General features: G+C 42.4%; 1 protein-coding gene across 1 annotated transcript; it reads right to left on the bottom strand.

The window, feature by feature from the left end:
• Positions 1–7,900: 7,900 nt before the first annotated feature.
• Positions 7,901–17,173, bottom strand: kiss1ra (KISS1 receptor a). Its single transcript, XM_061084574.1, has 5 exons — positions 16,909–17,173; positions 14,357–14,481; positions 8,901–9,036; positions 8,575–8,813; positions 7,901–8,281 (listed from the first exon to the last, which is right to left on the bottom strand). Exons 1-5 carry the CDS (start codon positions 17,171–17,173, stop codon positions 7,901–7,903), a joined length of 1,146 nt encoding a protein of 381 aa, XP_060940557.1.
• Positions 17,174–19,580: the final 2,407 nt, after the last annotated feature.

The raw sequence follows: 19,580 nt of genomic DNA, 5'->3' as shown, positions 1-19,580 counted from the left end.
TAAAATGAGCTCAGCAAAAGCACCGGCACGCTCAGCACAGTGGCAGGAACCAGACAAGAGATCTGCAGCCAGTGGAACACAGGCGGCTCTCCAGAATCCCACAGCGACACGGACTCTGGCTCGTGTGACACGTCACTCGGCTGCAGCTCATGAATTTGAGCGACTGCTATTGATTCGGACTTTGCTTCACAGCACGATGCAAGTAGTGAATCGTCTTGCAGCTCCACACTTGGTCGCCGAGCAGCATGTGAAGTTGCTGGCTGTGGTTTGTCCCCGGCTGGAGTCAGTTTCCATTCAGATGCAGTTTTAATTCGAACAGTTCCAGAGAACCAGTCGGAGAAAATGCATTTGAATGTTTGTTTTTGTTATTTGAGATAAACAGCTGGTGGTCGGGGGATTCAACCATAGACTGTATCAATATAAAGATGGCAGACAAGGTGACAGCTACTTAAAAGTGAAGCCAAATCATCTTGATGGCCCCCTGGTGGCTGGCTGCAGTATAAGTCATAAACCCTGCCTTCTCCATGTTACAAGATGGGACATTTCATGTAATATAGCCCATGTAATGTGTTTTTTCTTGAGGTGGTTTGTCTCATTTTTGAGACTTTATCACAATGTTCAGGTTTTAATTGAAGTGATGCAATGAAACGGCCGAAACAGAAACACAGCTACACACATCACTACGCAAAAGACTCCACACACACATATCTGGGTGGTGCAACAGGTTGTCCTAATAAAAAGAGCCACAATCAAACCTCAAATAGTGGAAATGTTCTTGAAAAGTTGTTTTGAGGAGTGTTACTCTCGTGACTGCTCTTCATATCTGGTGTTATTGTTTGACACAACTCTACGCTGGGGCAAAAATGTACGAGATGTGCATCATGTGTGTCGTGGCTTCTTCGCTGGATCTGTTTCCAGAGCACGTTTTTATTAATACACAAGCTTTTATTTCCGTCATTTGACTCTTTTCCCCACATTTCAACGCAGGTTTTTCCTTTTTTTCTTACACAAATTAAAAAATATACATGAAATCACATGGATGGAAATTTCCAGGACTAAAATGAGTAGAATGAGTGATGTCTTTTCATAGAAATCCTTTTCAGATGACAAGGCATGGGTAGAAAACCATGTCAACAGATGAAATTGCTTTTGGCAGTAATTTCCTGGTAACTCCTTACACTTGATTCCTGAAGGGGTTCTTCTTCACAGACAAATTGATGTTTCATCTCTCGTCCTTCTCCAGGTCTCAGACTGTGATATCGGGACAGATACACTCAGACACAATGAGAGTTTGAACTTTCATTAATTGCCTCTCCCTTCACTCTGTGATTGATGAATTACTCTGTTGACGCACTCATAAAATGAAAACTCATCCCGAATTAAATACAACTGCATTAACCAGCAGGCGCTCTCAGGGGAATAATGGCGTGTGTGTGAGTGACGTTAAAACATTTTTTTAATTCTCTATTACATCCCCAGTTGATTGTCAAGTGGCGAGGATTTTAACAGGATGTCAAATAAGAGCCCGTGAATCTCTCTCCTGGCTTTTCTGCAAAACAATTTTTAATCATCTTTGTTATATTTTCTAATCTGAAGGTTAATTTCCTGTGGGAGCCGAGCGCTCTGCCAGGTGAGATTATTAATCACGTAGTAACAGTTTGTGTTACGTCTGAGGGGCAGCACAAGAGCTTCCTGAAACCTTAAAAGTCTGTCAGACAAAAGCCAACACCTCATTTGGACTTTATTCCCCACAGAGTGACACAAACATCTTTAGATCAACATGATTATTTTACGACCGGCTCCTTTCAATAACTGAGAACACCGGACAGCGGAGATACCTCAGCTGGAGAGTGCACATAACAAGTGCGGGCAGGTCAAGGAGGGACAGCAGGTAGGTTGATGGATGATCATCTGTCAGGAAGGTGAGAGTCTGTGGATATCAGTGTCATGTTGTAACCCCCCCCCCCCCAATGTCACAACAGCAGAGACAAACATCGACAACCTCACTAGTTAAGCAGTAGTGTTAAGATTCTCCTTAAATAAAACTATGAGACAAAGCCCAAAAGCTACAAATATTTTTTCTATATAATTTATTTATTGTAATGACAAGAAAGATCTTTGAAGCTTGAGAAAAAGGTACACAAAAGTATGACAATATATATTTCAGATCTAAAATTGAATCTACCGTCGTACATGCATCCATTTATTATACGATTACCGATTATCCTCTGTGGATAATCCCAGTTTGCGTTGGATAAAACCCTTGTCAGTGCATTGCAGAGCCAGCACACAGACAGACGCTCAGTTACACATGAGGGAGGAGGCCAGAGATAAAATGAAAACTGGGAATCGAACCAGGAACCTTATCTCCACCCTAAAATCCTACATCCACCCATTCAACTCATATTCATCTGGTTTAATCCTCTTTTCTTTTAGGTTTGGGGGGAGCTAGTGCCAATACCAGCTGATATTTGAGCTCGTCCAATAAATTTCGCCAACAAAGAACCAATCACACCATCACACATGTGCTTTTGAGCATTTTTGAGCTTCGAATTGACCTGAGCCCAATCTGCATGTCGCTGGAGTATCCCGAGAAAACATGTATAGCGTAAAGATGCAAACCATACCGGGCCAAGCTGGGATTCGAACCATCTCGCCAAGAGGGGACAGCACGAACCAACCACACCCCCAGGCCGCCCTGCAGTCATTCGAACAAAGATTTTTGAGTATCATTTGTAACATACCACTAAAATGTTGTGTGTTTTTGGAGACACCGACTCAATAAAAGGTGCAAAAGGAGCCAAACGGATGAGTTGCCTCAACCTTGGTAAACAACATAAACGCTGTATATTTGTACAAGTGACACCATCGGTGAGTGAGAGAACTGGTTCAGTCATTGTGTTGCTCTCTGTTCATTTATCTTACAGAGGCCCGTGTCTTTCCCCCCAGTGTGCTGACTTAATGTCCTTCCTTGACAAGATGAAGTGGTTCAAACAGGAGAGGACGGCTTGTATGCCGATAACTAGAAATGGAAGGTTGTATAACGGCTAAATCAAACGATGGAGCCTTTTGAAAGTGGAGGAAAAGACGTAGCGCTGGAAAGCTGAGATTATTTCTCCTCTTTTCATGTGTTCAGTAAGTGATATAACCGTTGGTGGAAATAGGCAGCTAGCACATCAGCAGCACTGTGAGGGATTGGAGTTTTAATGAAGGCAGTCATGCAGCAGTAATCAGACAACAAACAAGCCCCGTCATTAGACTGTAGCGTGTGGATATCAAGCTGCTGGTGGTTAATGTTGGGGATGTGCTGTTTGTTGGTGAACACTCACTCCTCTTCATTTTGAGTGAATGAACTGAACCACTTAGTTAATGAGGAATGACTGGTGGCATGGGGCTTTACCCACAATGTTAAAGTTAGCAGAGTGACGCATTCACCACTGAAAGAGACATTTAAATCAAAGTTTTTAGAAGCTGATTGATTCACTCAAATGTTGGCTTAACTTTTGAAACAAGGCCTGAGGTGAGTGAGTTAATCTAAAATCACATGTTCTCCATGATGGTGGCTTTAGTTCTACTCCATCATTCGAAGTGAGTGATTGAAGAGTTGGTCATATGATGGTTAACGCTGCTGTTTATGTTTAATCAACTGGTAACAAGTAACTTGTACAAAATGAAGCACGCAGTTTGCACAAGTTGCATCATATTTATTGTCAAAATTCAAAGCAATAGACAGTGTAAATAGACAGTTAAGAACAACAACACAAAAAGGACCAGCAGTTGTTGCACTGGGTCTGAACTCTACAATAATAGATCTACACAGGGCTGTGGACACAGAATCAACATATGTAAACTGCAGTGATTTAAAATAATGTGTTATAAACTGATGTTTAATGACCTGTATTACATATTTTTTGTATAACCAAAAACTTGAATCAAAAAAGAATCAAATTAGTTTGGTCTGTGTTGCTAAACAATTATAATTATAATTGCATGTTTGCACACTCTCTTCAGAAAACAGCTCAGTGGATTTATTTTGAAGTGAAAGCGAAGTATTGTCTCCTGTGAAACAGAAATTAAATACAAAGGTTCAGCTCTTCCAGCCTTCACAGCTTAATGGTCCCTCGACATCTGATTTACAGACTTTTAAAGGAGCGAAATGATTAAAAACTAAAACACAGACTGAATATGACTAATGTGGATTTTTAATCTGAGCACTTAGGACGATGAATAAATCTTAAAAGCCTGACGCTGCTGCTGCGTTCAGGAAAGCCTCAGCTTCCACACAAAGAGAATCTGTACGAGGCGAATGCATCATGGCTGACATCAGAAACATGTGTCATAGACGCAAGGCTGCAATACAACTGGCTTCAAGCTTTTTGGTGAATCAACCCTCCCACATTCTCACTGGTCATCTCTTCCTGCCGGCTTTATTTAGCTCGACCAGGCCCAGTGATGTAAAAGCCTCATGTACTGAAGATGTTAACAGTGGAGTGTAGTTATCGTTTCTAAGGTCACCAATTGGACAGTGTGGGCAGATCCATTGCTCGGCATTGATGAGTCACGGTTGTTGGAGCGTTTTGTCGGAAAACCAACGAAACAAATTGTGCGGTTTCAATTAGGTGCCGTAGGACAGCTTTATTGTGTGCGTATGAAACGAGGACACAGGACACACAGTGAAGGAAATAACGTACACATGTCCTTCACCGTAACATCCGAGTCAGTCCCTGACATTTAAAGATAAAGCTTTTCTTTATTTACTGTGGAGCAATCTACACTGAGCAGCTTACGGCCAAATCCCACTGAGCTGACAAGATATTAATATTACCTCTATGCCTAGGAGGTTATAATTCACCCCTGTCTGTTTGGCTGTTTGTAAAAAAGTTTACACATAAACAACTGAATGGATTTTCCGTGAAGCCTTGTGGAGGGATGTGCTGTGGGTCAGGGTCCCATCCATCTACTGACAGCTGCATTTTATTGTACAAAAACTCAACTGTACACACCGTTAAACAGGCGTTAATATGAGTCACTATGTCAGGATGAGTGAAGTTACAAGAAAACAATACATTTTTAAGCAGAAAATGTACATTTCATTGATAACTTTGGTCCTAATAGATATAAAGCACATGGCATCATGGGGGGGAAATGCAGCACGATAATTAGCATACATTAAAAAGTAATAAGTAGTCATTAGCATTTCATTAAACATGTTATGTTTCACAGCAACACTCGGTTAAAAATAAATGACCCTGTAGTCAAGTTCAACCCATGGAATTCATTATCGCAGCCGAGGAGGTTATGTTTTCACCTCTGTACATTTGTTTGTTTGTTGGTTGGTTCTTTTGAAAGCAAGATTACACAAAATCAACGGAACAGATTTCACTTGATGGCGGAATGGGTCAGAAAAGAGCCCATTACATTGTGGTGCAGCTGGAGATCAGTGGAAAAGGGATGTTTTTCAATGTATTTGTTGATTTCTCAGGGAATAAGTCATGGTTCTTATTTGAATAATCAGGTATAGTAAGGATACTGATATTTTTGTGTGTGTGCAATGTTGTGCAGCCTGATTGAACTGAAGGGGGCGCTCTACTGAGGGACATTCTTGTTTCATGAATGAATTTCAGGAGAGTGAGTCTCCTCATCTCTCTTCATATCTGATGTTTTTGCCGGCCTGTCTTTTCACTGGAGCAGAAACTTAAGCATCATTTCCACTTCTCATCTTCAGGCTTTTTTTTTTCTTCTTCCAACATTTTCACAAATGTTCTTTTTACAGAAATACACATGAACTTATATGGATGGAAACTTTCAGGTGCACTGGGCCCTGCAACAAACACTGTGAAATACTGCTGATATTTATGAGTGTGGGCAAGTTGGTGCAGATCCAAATAAAAATCTGTGTCTGCTGAATATAAATAGGGTTTCGTATGGGGGCTGTTGGGTCTTGGCAGAGTGACAGTCGAGTTTCAAGCAGATTTTTTGATGATGACGCTGGGTGACATTTTCTCTTATAAACCTCCAGTGTCTGTTGTGCGCGTGGCCATTATTCCACCGCTCTGTGTGCAAAGTATGGCCAAATGTTTTCTTGATGAATCACAATCCTTGGGCCCGGCTCTGTGGCTTATTCACAGTTAATTATGGAGCTCTGGTTTTCCTCTCGAGACACTTTGATGTCATTCAACTCGAGACCTGATGAATGCAAGTCCTTTCGTATCTACAATTCAAATAGGTTTTGCATTAGCACGACTTTGGAAATTGGAGTTTTGAATTTTTTTTGAAATGTCAGTGAGTGGGATGGACAGAAATAAAGAACTGAGTCTGAATGGTGGAGAGCTTTTCAGGGACTCGGTGGATTGACTAACAATGATCTGCTGTTTTCCATTACCAGACGGCTGAACAGGTCTCTCAACAACTCTGAAAAGGCCAATGCAGACCTTCAAAAATACAGTGGACAGGTCCGTCACAACAGGGCCCAGGCCACACGGGTTGTCTGCTTTGGACTTGGCTCCCCTTGACAAGATTGCACCGGGTTTACATGTGACGACTGATTCCAGTAAACAACACCTGGATGTGCCAAGGCCCCATTTCTACAGTAATGAGTGATTGTGCAAGCACTTGAATTGAGGAAGGTGTGAGTGTGACTGTCTGACACAAAAGAAAGGTAAACACGGTGCATGCTCCACCTGCTGGAACAGCTGGCTGAACATGGTGTAAAAAGGAGGAGAAGATGAAGTGGAGGATGATGAGGAAGAGGGAGGAAAAGACCATCTTTTCTTAATCTTTCAGATGTAGGCCCAGAGATATTTGCGCTTTAACAACGAGATACAGAGATAGATTTGACATTTACAAGCGAAAGTTTGACATTTTGGCTTGTGCCACAGAGTTAGAGAAGAAGATGAAGAATACTCACAGATATGTGTCTTTCTTTTTCACATCCGGAGAGATTAATGGTCGAGATGAAGAGTTAGGAGGCGTTCATTTTCGGTCCATATCATTTAAAAAATCTCATAAAACGACGAGCAACATTAAAGTTTACTTCTCAGTAGTTTGAAAAAGTAGAGAGAGGTAGAGTCATTCTTGTGCCAAGCCGCACATAGTGTGAATGGGTGAATGTAATCATGACAGAAACAGGCTAGCCGTTTCCCCTTGAATCCAGAGTTTGTGCTAAGCTAAGCTATCACTCTCCAGGCTCTGACTTCATATTTAATGCTGAGACATGAGAATCGTATCAATCTTTCCGTCTAACACGCAACAAGAAGTAAATGAGCTCATTACCCCAAGTGATAGTTTTTAAATAATATGAATGACAGATTATTTATGTATCTCCCGTTGAATAATTATATGACAAAGCAACCACATACATTTATAAAAATATCATGTCCATGGGCATCTATAATAGAATATTAATAATTAATTCAAAATGTACATTCATTGTTCATAAACTCTCTGAAGCCATCATTCGTCCAAATGCTGGACACTTGACCAGCTGCAGACATTCTTCCATTTCACAGGAACTGGGAATCTTTTCTCCACGTTTCAAACCCACCTTCCCTTTTTCTTCCACAGACATGAACGTTTGTCCCCGGTTACGTGCCCGAGGTGTTTGGCAGCTCACTGGATGACACGTTGTGCCAACGCAGCCCGGCCTTGGCAGTGGAGGAGCTGACATATTGTGCCAACGCGTATTATGAGTCTGTGTTTCACCACATCGGTTCTTATTCATGAAAATAAAGAAAATGTGTCTGCCAGACATCTCAGTCATACTCCTTTTGAAATCAGTTGTTTCTCCATGAGAACACAATGGTCTGGAGGCTGATGTTTATCATCTCTGTCTTTGTCTTCCTGCAGCGACGGCTCGGGACAAACGCAGTATTCTCATTCATCCTATTTTTAATTGTCGTTTTTAATTCACTGCGTTGTTATTGTTGCCCTCCTCTGCCGCGACGAACTTGATCTCGGCATTGCCGGTCCTTGACGCCATGCTGCTATCTCTGACTTTGTGCTTGAACAGGAAGGGGAAGGTTTTCCTGAAGGACTTTTGGAAGCTGGCTCCCATGAATCCGTAAACGATGGGGTTGACGGAGGAGTTGGCGTACGACATGCAGTTGGCCCACGTCTTGATCTTGTACGTGACGTAGTTTGGTCGGTAGTTTGGATTGAACGACTGGAAAAGGACGAAGATCTGGATGGGTCCCCAGCAGATGGCAAAGAGCAAGACAATCACAACCACCATCTTGGACACTTTGCTCCTGATACTTAACGTTCTCTCAGACAGGAGGTTTACCTGAGGAGCAGAAGGAAGGAACGGTTTTACACATTAAACTGTTTTGATCTGCTATAACTCTTTGTGGGCAAATGGGGCAGCAAAGATAAAGTATTTCTATTGTTTAAATGAAACAATGGACTATAGCTGCAGAGAGGTGCTTTGCCTTTATGTTCACAGACCGTCGACATCAAAAGCAGAAAAAGAAGACGGACAGGTACCAGCCGACAAAGAAAAGCTTTTAATTAGCTCACAATCAGCACCGCTCAGCCATATCCTCAACTCCAGCAATTAGACACAAAACAAACCGTTACCTGGTAGTTGTTGTCCACCGGCTCCACGGTGGGCTGACCCACCCGCTTCACCATCAGGGTGTAGCAGGAGGAGATGGTGAGGACGGGCAGCAGGTAGGCAGCAATGAACTGGTAGAGGATGAAAGCCCTCTCGTGGGTTTTAGAGGGAAATCTCTCTATGCAGTACTGTCTGGGACCGTACCAGTAACCCTCCTCTATGCGCTGGTACATCAAAATGGGGGTGGACAGGATGAAGGAGCCTGGGACAGGACGAGGACCGTGTTAGTTGAAGGAGAAGAAATAATGCACGTATTTCATTTTGTATCTATCGGCCGAGAAGGACTGACCGATCCAGATGCAGACGCTGACGATCATGGCGACTCTCGGGGTACGGTGGCGGAGGGATTTCAGAGGGTAGATGGTGATGTAACAGCGGTCCCCACTCATGGCAGTCAGGGTGATACAAGTGGCCTGGACCGTCACCTAAGAAACAACAGGAAATACACACATATTATATATTATATTATATATTTTATGTATGTATAATGTGTTTTAAGTGATTCTCAAAAGCGATGAATCATGTGCCAGCGTCAGACTTTATTTATCTACATTTTCTCACGGTCTCAGAACATTTACACACTGTAAAAGGAAGAAATGTGCAGTAATAACGCATCCTCAATAAAAACAGTGCAACAGAATAATATCTCAGAGTAACTATGGCCCGGTAGTTGTTATATTTATCAAACTGACAGTTGGTTGACATTTGACAATTATGTTTTCTCTTCCATCCCCTGACCAACGTAATGGAATATTGTCGAATCACATAATTATAGTGGATTTCTAGGGACATTTAATATTATATAATTAGATATGACATTTTTATTCAGACTTGAGACAACACAAAAAATGACTTGGTTTGTCTGTATTACATATTAATAAAAGTGTTATCTTTATGCTTCTGTTGTTTTGTTACCAACACTTTTTATAGCTGACAGAACACATCATTTCCTGTGAGCTGATGGATTTATCCACGGAAGAACCTCTACACAATCAGAGCACATCATTTATCTGTCGAGATCAGGCCATTACAGAGTCGATAGTTGCTGCGACCAAATGAGTCATTGGATGGAGTGGATAGCTTTCCTTAGGTCACAGTGTCTTGTGGGGACAAACTACATGGTGTGTTTTTGTTGCTAGTAGGCCAAGTCTGTCAGCTGCTGCCATATCAGACTTTACAAACTTTGCCTCTTTTAAAAAACACGTGCAACAAAAATATGAAAACAGGGTTTTATTTATCGTTGAATGTCGAATTTCCTGATTTGAACATCCGGGTGCAAGTTGCATTCTCAAAAAATCCATCACAAACTTCTACGAACTTCTAAACTCTGCTCTAATGGTGTCTCTGCGTCCCTTATAATAAATCATCCCCTTATCACAGGACAAAGAAGAAGAGTTTGTTTGTCCTCGTTCAGCCTGATTTATTTCAGCCTTTCTTCAAACTGGTGAGAGATTTTTGCTAATGAACTCTGGGGTCATTAAAGTGAAGAGCGTGCAGCGGGAAGAAAAATGTCGAAGGAGGAAATGGAGGAAGCTGTGCGTGTGATAATGGTTTTTAATTAGCATGTGAACAAATCATTCAATTCAATTCTAATGGGTTTCAATACGGCTTGATTCAATTAAAGGCTGCCACATCGGAGGGAATGCTAATTTAACGCAGGATGCTTGTTCAAGCGGACATGTGAACGTGAAGACAGAAAAATGCACCTTTTCTTAGAAAGAAATGAAATTAGATATATTATATTAAATATTTCCTAGAGAGAATTTTTCTTATCATGTATTTCTTTTCTTTGCCTTTCCATAGGATGAAGCAGGTATGCCTCGCACTTCTTTTCATCCTCCTCTGAAAAACAGTTTGTTCACTTCAAACACACGGACCTCTCAGGGCTCCACTGTGTTGTGTGTAGGTAAACTGAAGCATATTGCTTTGAAAGGTTTGCAGCAGGGTGAGAAATGAGGGGTCAGAAAGCGTCCCTGTGCTCTTTTCCAAATAGCATCTAATTGTGTCCCTCTTTTGTCTATGTACTTTATCCACCTCTCTCGCTCTCTCTCTCTCCTCCTCCTCCTCCTCCTCCTCCTCCTCCTCCTCCTCCTCCTCCTCCTCCTCCTCCTCTCAGCCGCTGTGAAGCCAGCAGCCATTAGCCTCCAGAGGTTCGGAGGAGCGCAGCAGGGTTTCAAAGGATATGATGGGAGCTACACAAAGGGGTCAGGTGGAGTTCAGTGTCGAGGCCACTGACAGTGGATTCTGCGATCCCTCAATTTTCGATAGACACCTGGAGTGTTGTTATCTTTGGGCCTTAAAGGGATAGTTTACAGAAAAGTGAAAATTCACTCATATCTACTCACCACTATGCCAACAAAATAAAAGAAGCATAATAAGCCTCCATTCTGCTCCTGTGGTGAAATCCAAGTGTCCATAAGCCCCGACTTTCATATCTGACTGGAAACAAGGTCATTTACACTGTGTTTAAAGTTATTATTTACATTGTCCATTCCTTTTTATTGAACTATATCTATTTTATTGATTGATTTTCTCTGCTCACGTTCCATTGTTTTATTCCTGTTGTTCTTTCACTGTTAAGTGAAATGCGCTTTACACGTAAAGAATATATAAGATAACGATACATTTTTACCAGAATTGAATGAAAAAAGCAGCTTTTGGGTTAATGTGAGAAACAACGTGTGTTGCTGATGGTTCTCAGTGAAACCATCTCACCATCTGATCATCTTTCCACAGGGGTCGATTCTTGGTCTGTTGCTGTTTACATTCGACAAAAATAACCTGATAACGTTCATCCCCATCAACATCCAGCAGTTAATCCCTGTGTATCACAGCTCATTTCATCTGACGAATATCACGCTCATCATCATTTCCTGTAACGCACCATGGGTTCAATCTCCCTACAGGCGTCTCATGTTATTCATTTCATTTTTTAAGCTCTAACTTCATAAATCGAAGCTTCCAAACAACCTCTCTTCTCTCCTCTCATTTTAAATCTAGTATCTAATCCAGCAACTTTATCCCTCATGTCTCGCACTGATGTTTAATTTGATTTCAGGAGCTGTGCAACATTTTAATCGTTTTTTTGTCGAACTTCAAATTATCCCAAAACTAGTCTCACATTTTCCTGGCAGATTTAAAAACCTGATATTCTCATGTTTATTTTCTTCTGTTTTGGAGATGATATCTGAATAGCTGCCGGGAACAATAGCTGCACAAACTGTCATACAAATTCTCTGTGGCTTTGAGACGAATAAAATCTACTGGTATAAAGTCGGGTGAATAACATATAAAGCTTTGTTTTAATTTGTCTTATCAACACTGGCTGCGGCCGCTGTAGGGAACAGGATTAAGGAGAGCGTCGAGACCGAGCTAACGCTTTGGGCTGTAGGAAAACGAAGGAGCTGAAATGATTCATAGATGTAGAAGTTTCCATTGATCACACAAAACCATTGACTCTAAAGCTGAACGTTGAAGGGATTAATCATGTCTGATGTGTCCAAAGTGCTTTGGAAGTGATTTGCCCAAGTCTCCTGTCTTCCCTCAGGAGTGAACCACATTGTTTTGTATCATTCATCGCCTGCATGTTGTAATTACCTTAATGGCCAAGGAGGTTATGTTTTGTTTTCATGGCTTTTCATTCAAAACTACAGGACGGGTTACCACAAAACTTGGTGGAAGGATGCTTTATTGGTCAGGAAAGAACACATTTTATTTTGGTAAGGACACTTAACATAGAAGGATACGATTATATTTTGTTGTTGCCGCCCTTTGTCCTGTTTTGTTCCTGTTACCTTTTCCTGTCAATAGACTGAACTGTCCCCATCTCCTCTGTTAAAATCAATGGAGGACTCCTGTCGTCTGCATGTGTCGCACAAACCGTGAAACTTGAAAGTTTTTCAAATACCTTTCGGTGAGAGAACATTGACCCTGTTTCCTCCACTGTTGAGCTAATGAGTGTTTGAAAGTAAGTGGAAAACGATTTATTTTTTCGAAAGAGGGCCGTTATTACCGGCAGCTCCTCAGGCAGCAGTCGCTCCATTAGTATCGATCACCAATCTTATCAAGGCCTTGGTTCACAACACCAGTTGTTTCCCCCCCAGTTGTTTTTATTGAACTGTAGAAATTAAGAGAAAATTCTCAGGTCCATGTTTCCTTGAAAACAGAGCAGCCAGTTCCCCCGACTCGTGATAATCAATACAAAAAAACGAATCACTCTTCTCTCAAGTACACGCAGTAATAAATAGCTAAAAGGTTTCCGTTCACAAGAAATGATTTCAAACATTTTAAAACGCGGAGCAGCAGCAGCGTCGGACGACAGACGTCAGAGAAAGTGATGGGAAAATAGGGAATTGTCAAAATCTACCAGCACAAAAGCTCAGAGTCTCCATGTTCCCATGAATGAAGTGAATCAGGTTTTTGTGATTTCAATTTAAAAATGCTTTTAGCCTCTCTTTCTGCCTCTGAACGTTTCCGTCCTGAGACTGACTGACGGGTTCGCTCTTTTATGCTCAAATTAGCCTCGTACGTCTCGTCGCTCTGCCTTCATCTTCATTCATGAGTCCGACATGTCGTCTCCTCCTCCTCCTCCCTCCTGACTTCCTTGTGAGGGAGGTACACTTAAAGCCCAATCTCCAAAAATACATTTACAGCATATCTTAGCCATGCTCAGTTTTCTTTGAAGGAAAGTTGCTTCTCATTTTGCGTAGGTTTAGCTTTTAGCGGACAGGTTGCGTATTATCTAAACAGGAGCTGTGGTTATCTGCCTTTTCGTTTAGACTCTCAGTGACTTGTTGTTTTTTTAATAATAGCAATTAGTGCGTGGCATTTACGAAGGTTTTAAATAACCTTTCTAAATAAGCTACATGGAGCCAGATGGTGAATTTGTGCACAGAGAAAGAATACTTGTGGAAATAATAATGTCCATGACAAAGTGCAGGAGCAAGATGTCGAGATGGGTTTTCTGTTTTTGCGGCAGAGGGTAGAACCCCGTCAAGAGCGAAGAAGGTTCTTTAAAGCTGCACAATTTGATATGATTGCAGACAGGAGTTACCACTCTCTCATCAAACTGCGGCACCAAGACAACAGAAAGACAACATTAGGGACCATAGATGGAGACTTCAGGCAATAATGGGGTGCTTCTGTTCTTCTTGTGGCCCAGACCAAATGGATGTTAGGATAAAGGGGCCCATGTGATAAAAGCACAAAGAGTATTTGTGCAACTTTTGGCATCTTTGGTTGACATAGGGTTTAGCTATGTCTTACTTGTGGCCTCGATCCGGCAAACAGGAGCGGACCGCCCAAGTGACATCATTCCAAACTGTATGTGAGCCAAATATCAGCCAATGTGTGGTTTGACTTTGAACCTTGTAACAAAAATCTTTAATTCCAGCTGCAAAGATCTGTATTTCATGATGGATGAAATTATTTCATGTGTGAGGGAGGATGCTCTTGTTAATACGTTTCTAGACATAGCTATTGTTCTGCAACTTGGAGAAACCTTTATATACGATGAATGACATGACAGCTTCCCAAAAGCGAAAGCAGATTCTTCTTGATCACCCCCTGGTGGCCGGCTTCAGTACAGGTTCTAAACCCCACTTCCTCCATGTTAACGGATGGGGACATGGACCTAAACTAGAAACTACTCCTGCATTCTTCAACCGATTTCTACCGTTCGAACATGAAATCGTTCAGCACGCTCATTTTGTTTCTCCTTTCATTTTTCATGGGCGATGGGTTTACCTGCTGTAGGAAGGCGACAAACTTGCACATGAAGTTGCCAAAGATCCATCCGGGGAGAGGGTAGAGGGTGGCAGTGAAGGGGACGCAGCACACCAGGAAGATGATGTCAGTGGCAGCCAGGTTTGCTGCTCAAACACAAAACAACAATCACAGTAAGGAGTGATTCATGCAGCACAGTCTGACGCAGAGTGTTTTACAGACAGTGGGAGTCGGATACTTATCACGTCGATTCTTTCAAAAGGCCTGAGGATAAAAGACACAAAGAAAATTCAAACCATGATCACATTTATTCACCGCTGTGATAAACCAGCCTGGAAGTGAATATACCGTTTTTACATGATGAAGTTATCGTTCTGAGTGAATATGCTCATAATTATCTAGTTCCAGGTTCTCAAATGTGACTGATTTAAAAATGTAAATTAATCTGAATCCCTTCAGGTTTTGGACGGTTATCTAGACACAAGAAAACATCAAATATGTCGAACAGAGTTTCAGGAAAATGCAGCAAATTGTTATCAATATTTCCATCCATCAATCCATCCATTCATTATGTATAGTCTCTTAAAGCAAAAAGGTTAACGTAGAAGTCAAGGAATCTCCTGCAATTAAGTCCTATAGCTTAAAATCGGACTGCGTTCTCCTGTCCAATGTACTATTGTCTATGAGAAGTGTGTGTGATCTGTGCAATCGGATGCAATTTGGTGCCTTTTCTCTTTGGTAAATATTGTCTCCCTGCAGGTGATGATGTTCCCTTTTTTATCCAACTTGTTGACTGATGCGATGATTTTGTGTCCACTTCCGGATTTTGTCCATTTGCGTTGGGATTGTTTACTTGCTGTAGGTGGTTTAAGGAAATCAAGCAGCTGATTGACAACAGGTCGAGCAGAACACCTAAAGGCACACACACACACACACACACAAACAGACACACGCACACACACTTAATTCAAATTCACGGTGGCTGCCCAGTATCTTCATACGAATGCACGCTCACAAAAAAAATTCAATTTCATGTTTGGATAGCGCACCACTCAGAGGTCGGAGTGACGTGCTGTCAGATCTGGTTTTCCCCCCTCTCCAGCTGATCTGTCATTCTGACACACGATGTCCTGTGTGCTCTACCTGCAGATCTAATCACATCACAGCAGCAGGGGCCATTATGTTGAAAGGACGGGTGCAGATGGTGCAGGCGCTAATCTAATGCTGCTGCATATTAAACAGGTTCAATACTGCAGCCTGTAAATATCCTCTGTGCGAACGCAGAAACAAGAAATCATACAATTAGCTCATTTACACATCAACAGACGTGCTCATTTACATACTTGCGTGTCCGTGTGACAGCTTGACATGTGACATCTCATTTTCTCTGGACTTCATTAACCTCCATTAACTGGTCACATTTTAAATTCTCCACAATTGACCGTCGGCGCCACAGCTCCGTCAGATGTGCTGTAATTGACTTGATCAGCAAAAATCAATCACACACGAGGGGACGTACGACGGGTGCATGATGAATGTCCTTCTTTGATTTCACTCGTCTTGTCGACACGTGGAAGATTAATGCATTCCTCTATCCATCTGTTCTCATGTTTAGTTTGGGTAAAAACATTTTAAAAAAGATTGACCACCTTTTATGTCTTTAAATGTAAAAGTAAACTTTCACCAAAGCTTCCACTGGTCGGTAATGTTTCTAAAATTAATATAAGAAACTCTTTAAGTTATATCATCTCGCTGATTCCTCCTACTCTGTAATAGTGTATGGAATAAGCACCTTGACAAACCAGCTTTAAAACAGCAGTGCATGGAAAGGCACATTCATTTGCATTTGCTGATTTTCTGAATATTCTGCCAAAATTTGCACAACATTTCGATGAAAACCTGGCTTTCATCTCTCATTTCTCCAGCCTGAATATTTCTCCAATTAAGTATCAAAGATGCAATCTTATTAGAAACTTTATTATTGATGACTTTAATATCTTTAATGCCCTTGGCTTTATGTCCAGACCATATCGAATATGTTCAATCACAGGAAACAAGCTTTGAGCCCTGCGCACTTGCACGATAAAAACATCCCTCCTGCGCAATCCAATAATCCCATATTATGTCAGCAACACCTGCTCAACACCCCCAGCAGATCATTATTAAACCTGCTTAATCATTAGACTCTTAGGTGAACATCTTCGAAACTGCTTTGGGATTCAGGACTCTTCTCAACCCCTGTCTCCTCTTCTCTTGGGGAAAGTACAAACCTTTAATGAACATGATGCTAGCTGGGTTCTAATTGGGCAAAACAAGAGTGCCTCTTGGTGGACCCCCGACAGTCTTTTGAACCCACCATTGGTATGCGATGCAGTGTCAAGGGGCAGATGAAAGAGATGCACATCGTAAGATCTGAAGCATTACATGCACAGAAGATGTATTTGAAGCTGAGTCCGTGATCCGCTGTGCATGCTCTCCCACTGAGAAGAAACTCAGTCCTCTCACGGAGCTTTTTTCTGCAAACAACCAAAGCACAAACTTACACACACACACGTGCTTCTCCTCTCACTCACCGATGTAGAAGTTAGTCGCCGTCCTCATCTGCCTGTGTTTGGAGATGACATAGATGATCAGCGAGTTGCCCACCAGACCCACCAGCATGATGAGGGAGAACAAGAGGGGCACCAGCCAGGCGTCCGTGAGGAAGGGATGCTGACCCCCGTCCTCCTCCTCCTCGTGGTCGTCTCTCCCGCGTCTTCCCAGAGAGAAGTTCACCCTCTCCGTGCCGTTGAGCCAGACCTGCTCGGTGGAGTTCCACGGCTCCTCAGAGGGGAACATTCTGACAGGATGGATGCGAGGGATGGTGTGAGAGAATAAGTGCTGGGTAGGAGGAGTGGGGTGTGAGAGGAGTGGAGGAAAGGGCTGGTACTTAGGAGGGAGAGAGTGCAGAAGGTGCACACTGAGTCCTGTCTGCCCTCGGGCTAAGAAAAGGAGAGTAGTGAATGTTGGTGGAAAGAAATCACAACAGAAAGACACATGAGGGAGAGATGTAGAGAAAAGTGCAGGTGAGAGGAGGAGCGGACAAAGAGAAGACTGAGGAGAGTGGTGAAGATGTGAATGAAATAAACAAAGGAGTGTAGGAACACGTGTTAAAAGGGAAAACTTAGGAGAGATGAAGACGAGGTGGAAAGGCGGAAGAGGAGAAAGGTCCCTGAAGTTGCAGAGTGTTCATTTCATCTTTCCTTCCCTTCCCGCTCACAGAGACAATTCAGATGTGCTCATGAGAAGCGGACACAGAGGAACGGTCGGTATAGGAGAGGAGGAGAAATTGCTTCTTTTCTTCAGGCTGAATGAAAACTAACCCCCCACCACCACCACCAGCACCACCACCCCCTCGCTTGCACCACATCAGCCCTCAGAGCTTTGAGGCGGGCTGCGTCTCTGCTGGTTCTTTGTTGAGTGGACGCTGAGAGGCAGACGGATGCCTCCTGCAAGCTTGACCATCAAACACACCAGAGTAAACGACCCAGGGCACTGGCAGCTTCCTCTCCTCTCACCTCCCTCTGCTCCGACGCCCATGGTGATGTTCCAGCATGTCTCCGCTCCGTCTTAATCTTCCGTCCAGGTCTTTTGTTCTGGAGGAACTTGATTCACAGAAGACGTGTGATGTGTAGGAGGCGATATTTGCTCTGTGACCTTGACAAACGCACGCTCGCCAAATAGCTTGGTATTAATGAAAAATCTCGAGTATCATCCGCTGTTCATCCTCCAGGCACAACTGAGTTAACTGGGATTTATGTTTCGGCAACAGCAGCCTTGACTAACAGAGAGAGAGAGAGAGAGAGAGAGAGAAAGAGGGAGAAAAGCGAGGGAGATGCTGATGGCTTTATAGTACGAGCCAGAGCAAGGACACACAGACGCAGTGGGAAGAGCAGCCACACACACACACACACACACACACTGTCCTCAGCTGCAGCATGATTCTGGGATAAATAGCTGATTTCAGGGGGTCTCCTAGCAACGTTGTCTATCTTGTTTGGAACATTTTGCCCCAAAAAAACCCTCTCACCTCTTTCTCTCTTTCGTTCTGTTGTCTCCATTCATTCTGCTCCACAGGTTATTTGAATGAAAGTCACTGAAGCAAACACAGGTTACTTTAAGAGTGATAGCAGGAAACAGGAACAGGGTCGTTGTCAGGTTATATCTTTAAACATCGGAAACTTTTTTTAAAATAACTTTGGTGAAATGAACGTTGTTTTCCAAAACAATTCTCAAAAAGAATCATGCCTAGAAAGAGGAATTCATGTACTTTAAATACAGATTATATTTCCATGTAATATGACAAGATATTTCATGCTCAGTTTAATTCAAATTCAAATAAATGAAAACAATCAAAAAAATATCCATCAATCATCCATTATCTATACTGCCAAATCATTTTGAGTGTTTGCAGGGGAAGCTGGAGCCAAGGACAGCTGACATTGAGCAAGAGCAAATCCCAGAGACAAACAACCATCACTCACATTCCACCTACTGACAACCTCAGGTCTCCATCTCACCGAAATCCAAAATGTCTTTGGACTGGAAGAGGAAACTGGAGAACATGCAAACCCCACTCAGAAGAACAAACCACCAAATCCTTTAAAGAACACATGAGTGTGCGTGTCACCACGGCTGCAGGACAAGGCACAGAATCATGATGTACACAACACCAGGCCAACATGCTCAGCCACACACACACACGTGCTGCTTCCTCAACCCAAAGCAACAGACTCCACCATGAGCTTGCCAGGGATACAAGGTGCTACACTCCAAGTCCCAACTGAGAAGTCTCGCCAACTCACCAGCTGCAGAGCCGAGTGAAAAGAGTAAACATTCATCTCATATCGAGGAACGAGATACTTTTCTTTTTGTAGAATTCAGAGCCAGAGAGAAAATATATATCTGATTGACAGCAACTTAAGCAACTAGAAGCAACTCCAAATCCCCGGGTAGGATGGCAGGTTTATGACAGCTTTGTATTTCTTCCATGAAGGACTGGAAAGACAAATCTGCAACTCACCCCTCAAAAAATTTGACTTTTCATTTTCAACAGGTTCAAATTGTAGCTGCTATTTCCCTAAGGAAGACTCTCATCTCTAGAAGTCATGAGATTCAGTCAAGTGTTTGGATAAAATTCACCAAAACTGTCCAAACCTTCCAAAGCGTAAACCAGTCAATCTGCATAACTTAAAATGTAATGTTT

This window comes from Limanda limanda, chromosome 13, assembly GCF_963576545.1.
Source record: "Limanda limanda chromosome 13, fLimLim1.1, whole genome shotgun sequence".
In the NCBI taxonomy this organism is placed as follows: domain Eukaryota; kingdom Metazoa; phylum Chordata; class Actinopteri; order Pleuronectiformes; family Pleuronectidae; genus Limanda; species Limanda limanda.
Note: the sequence above shows the minus strand (reverse complement) of the source record. Positions and strands in the feature narration are given on the sequence as shown.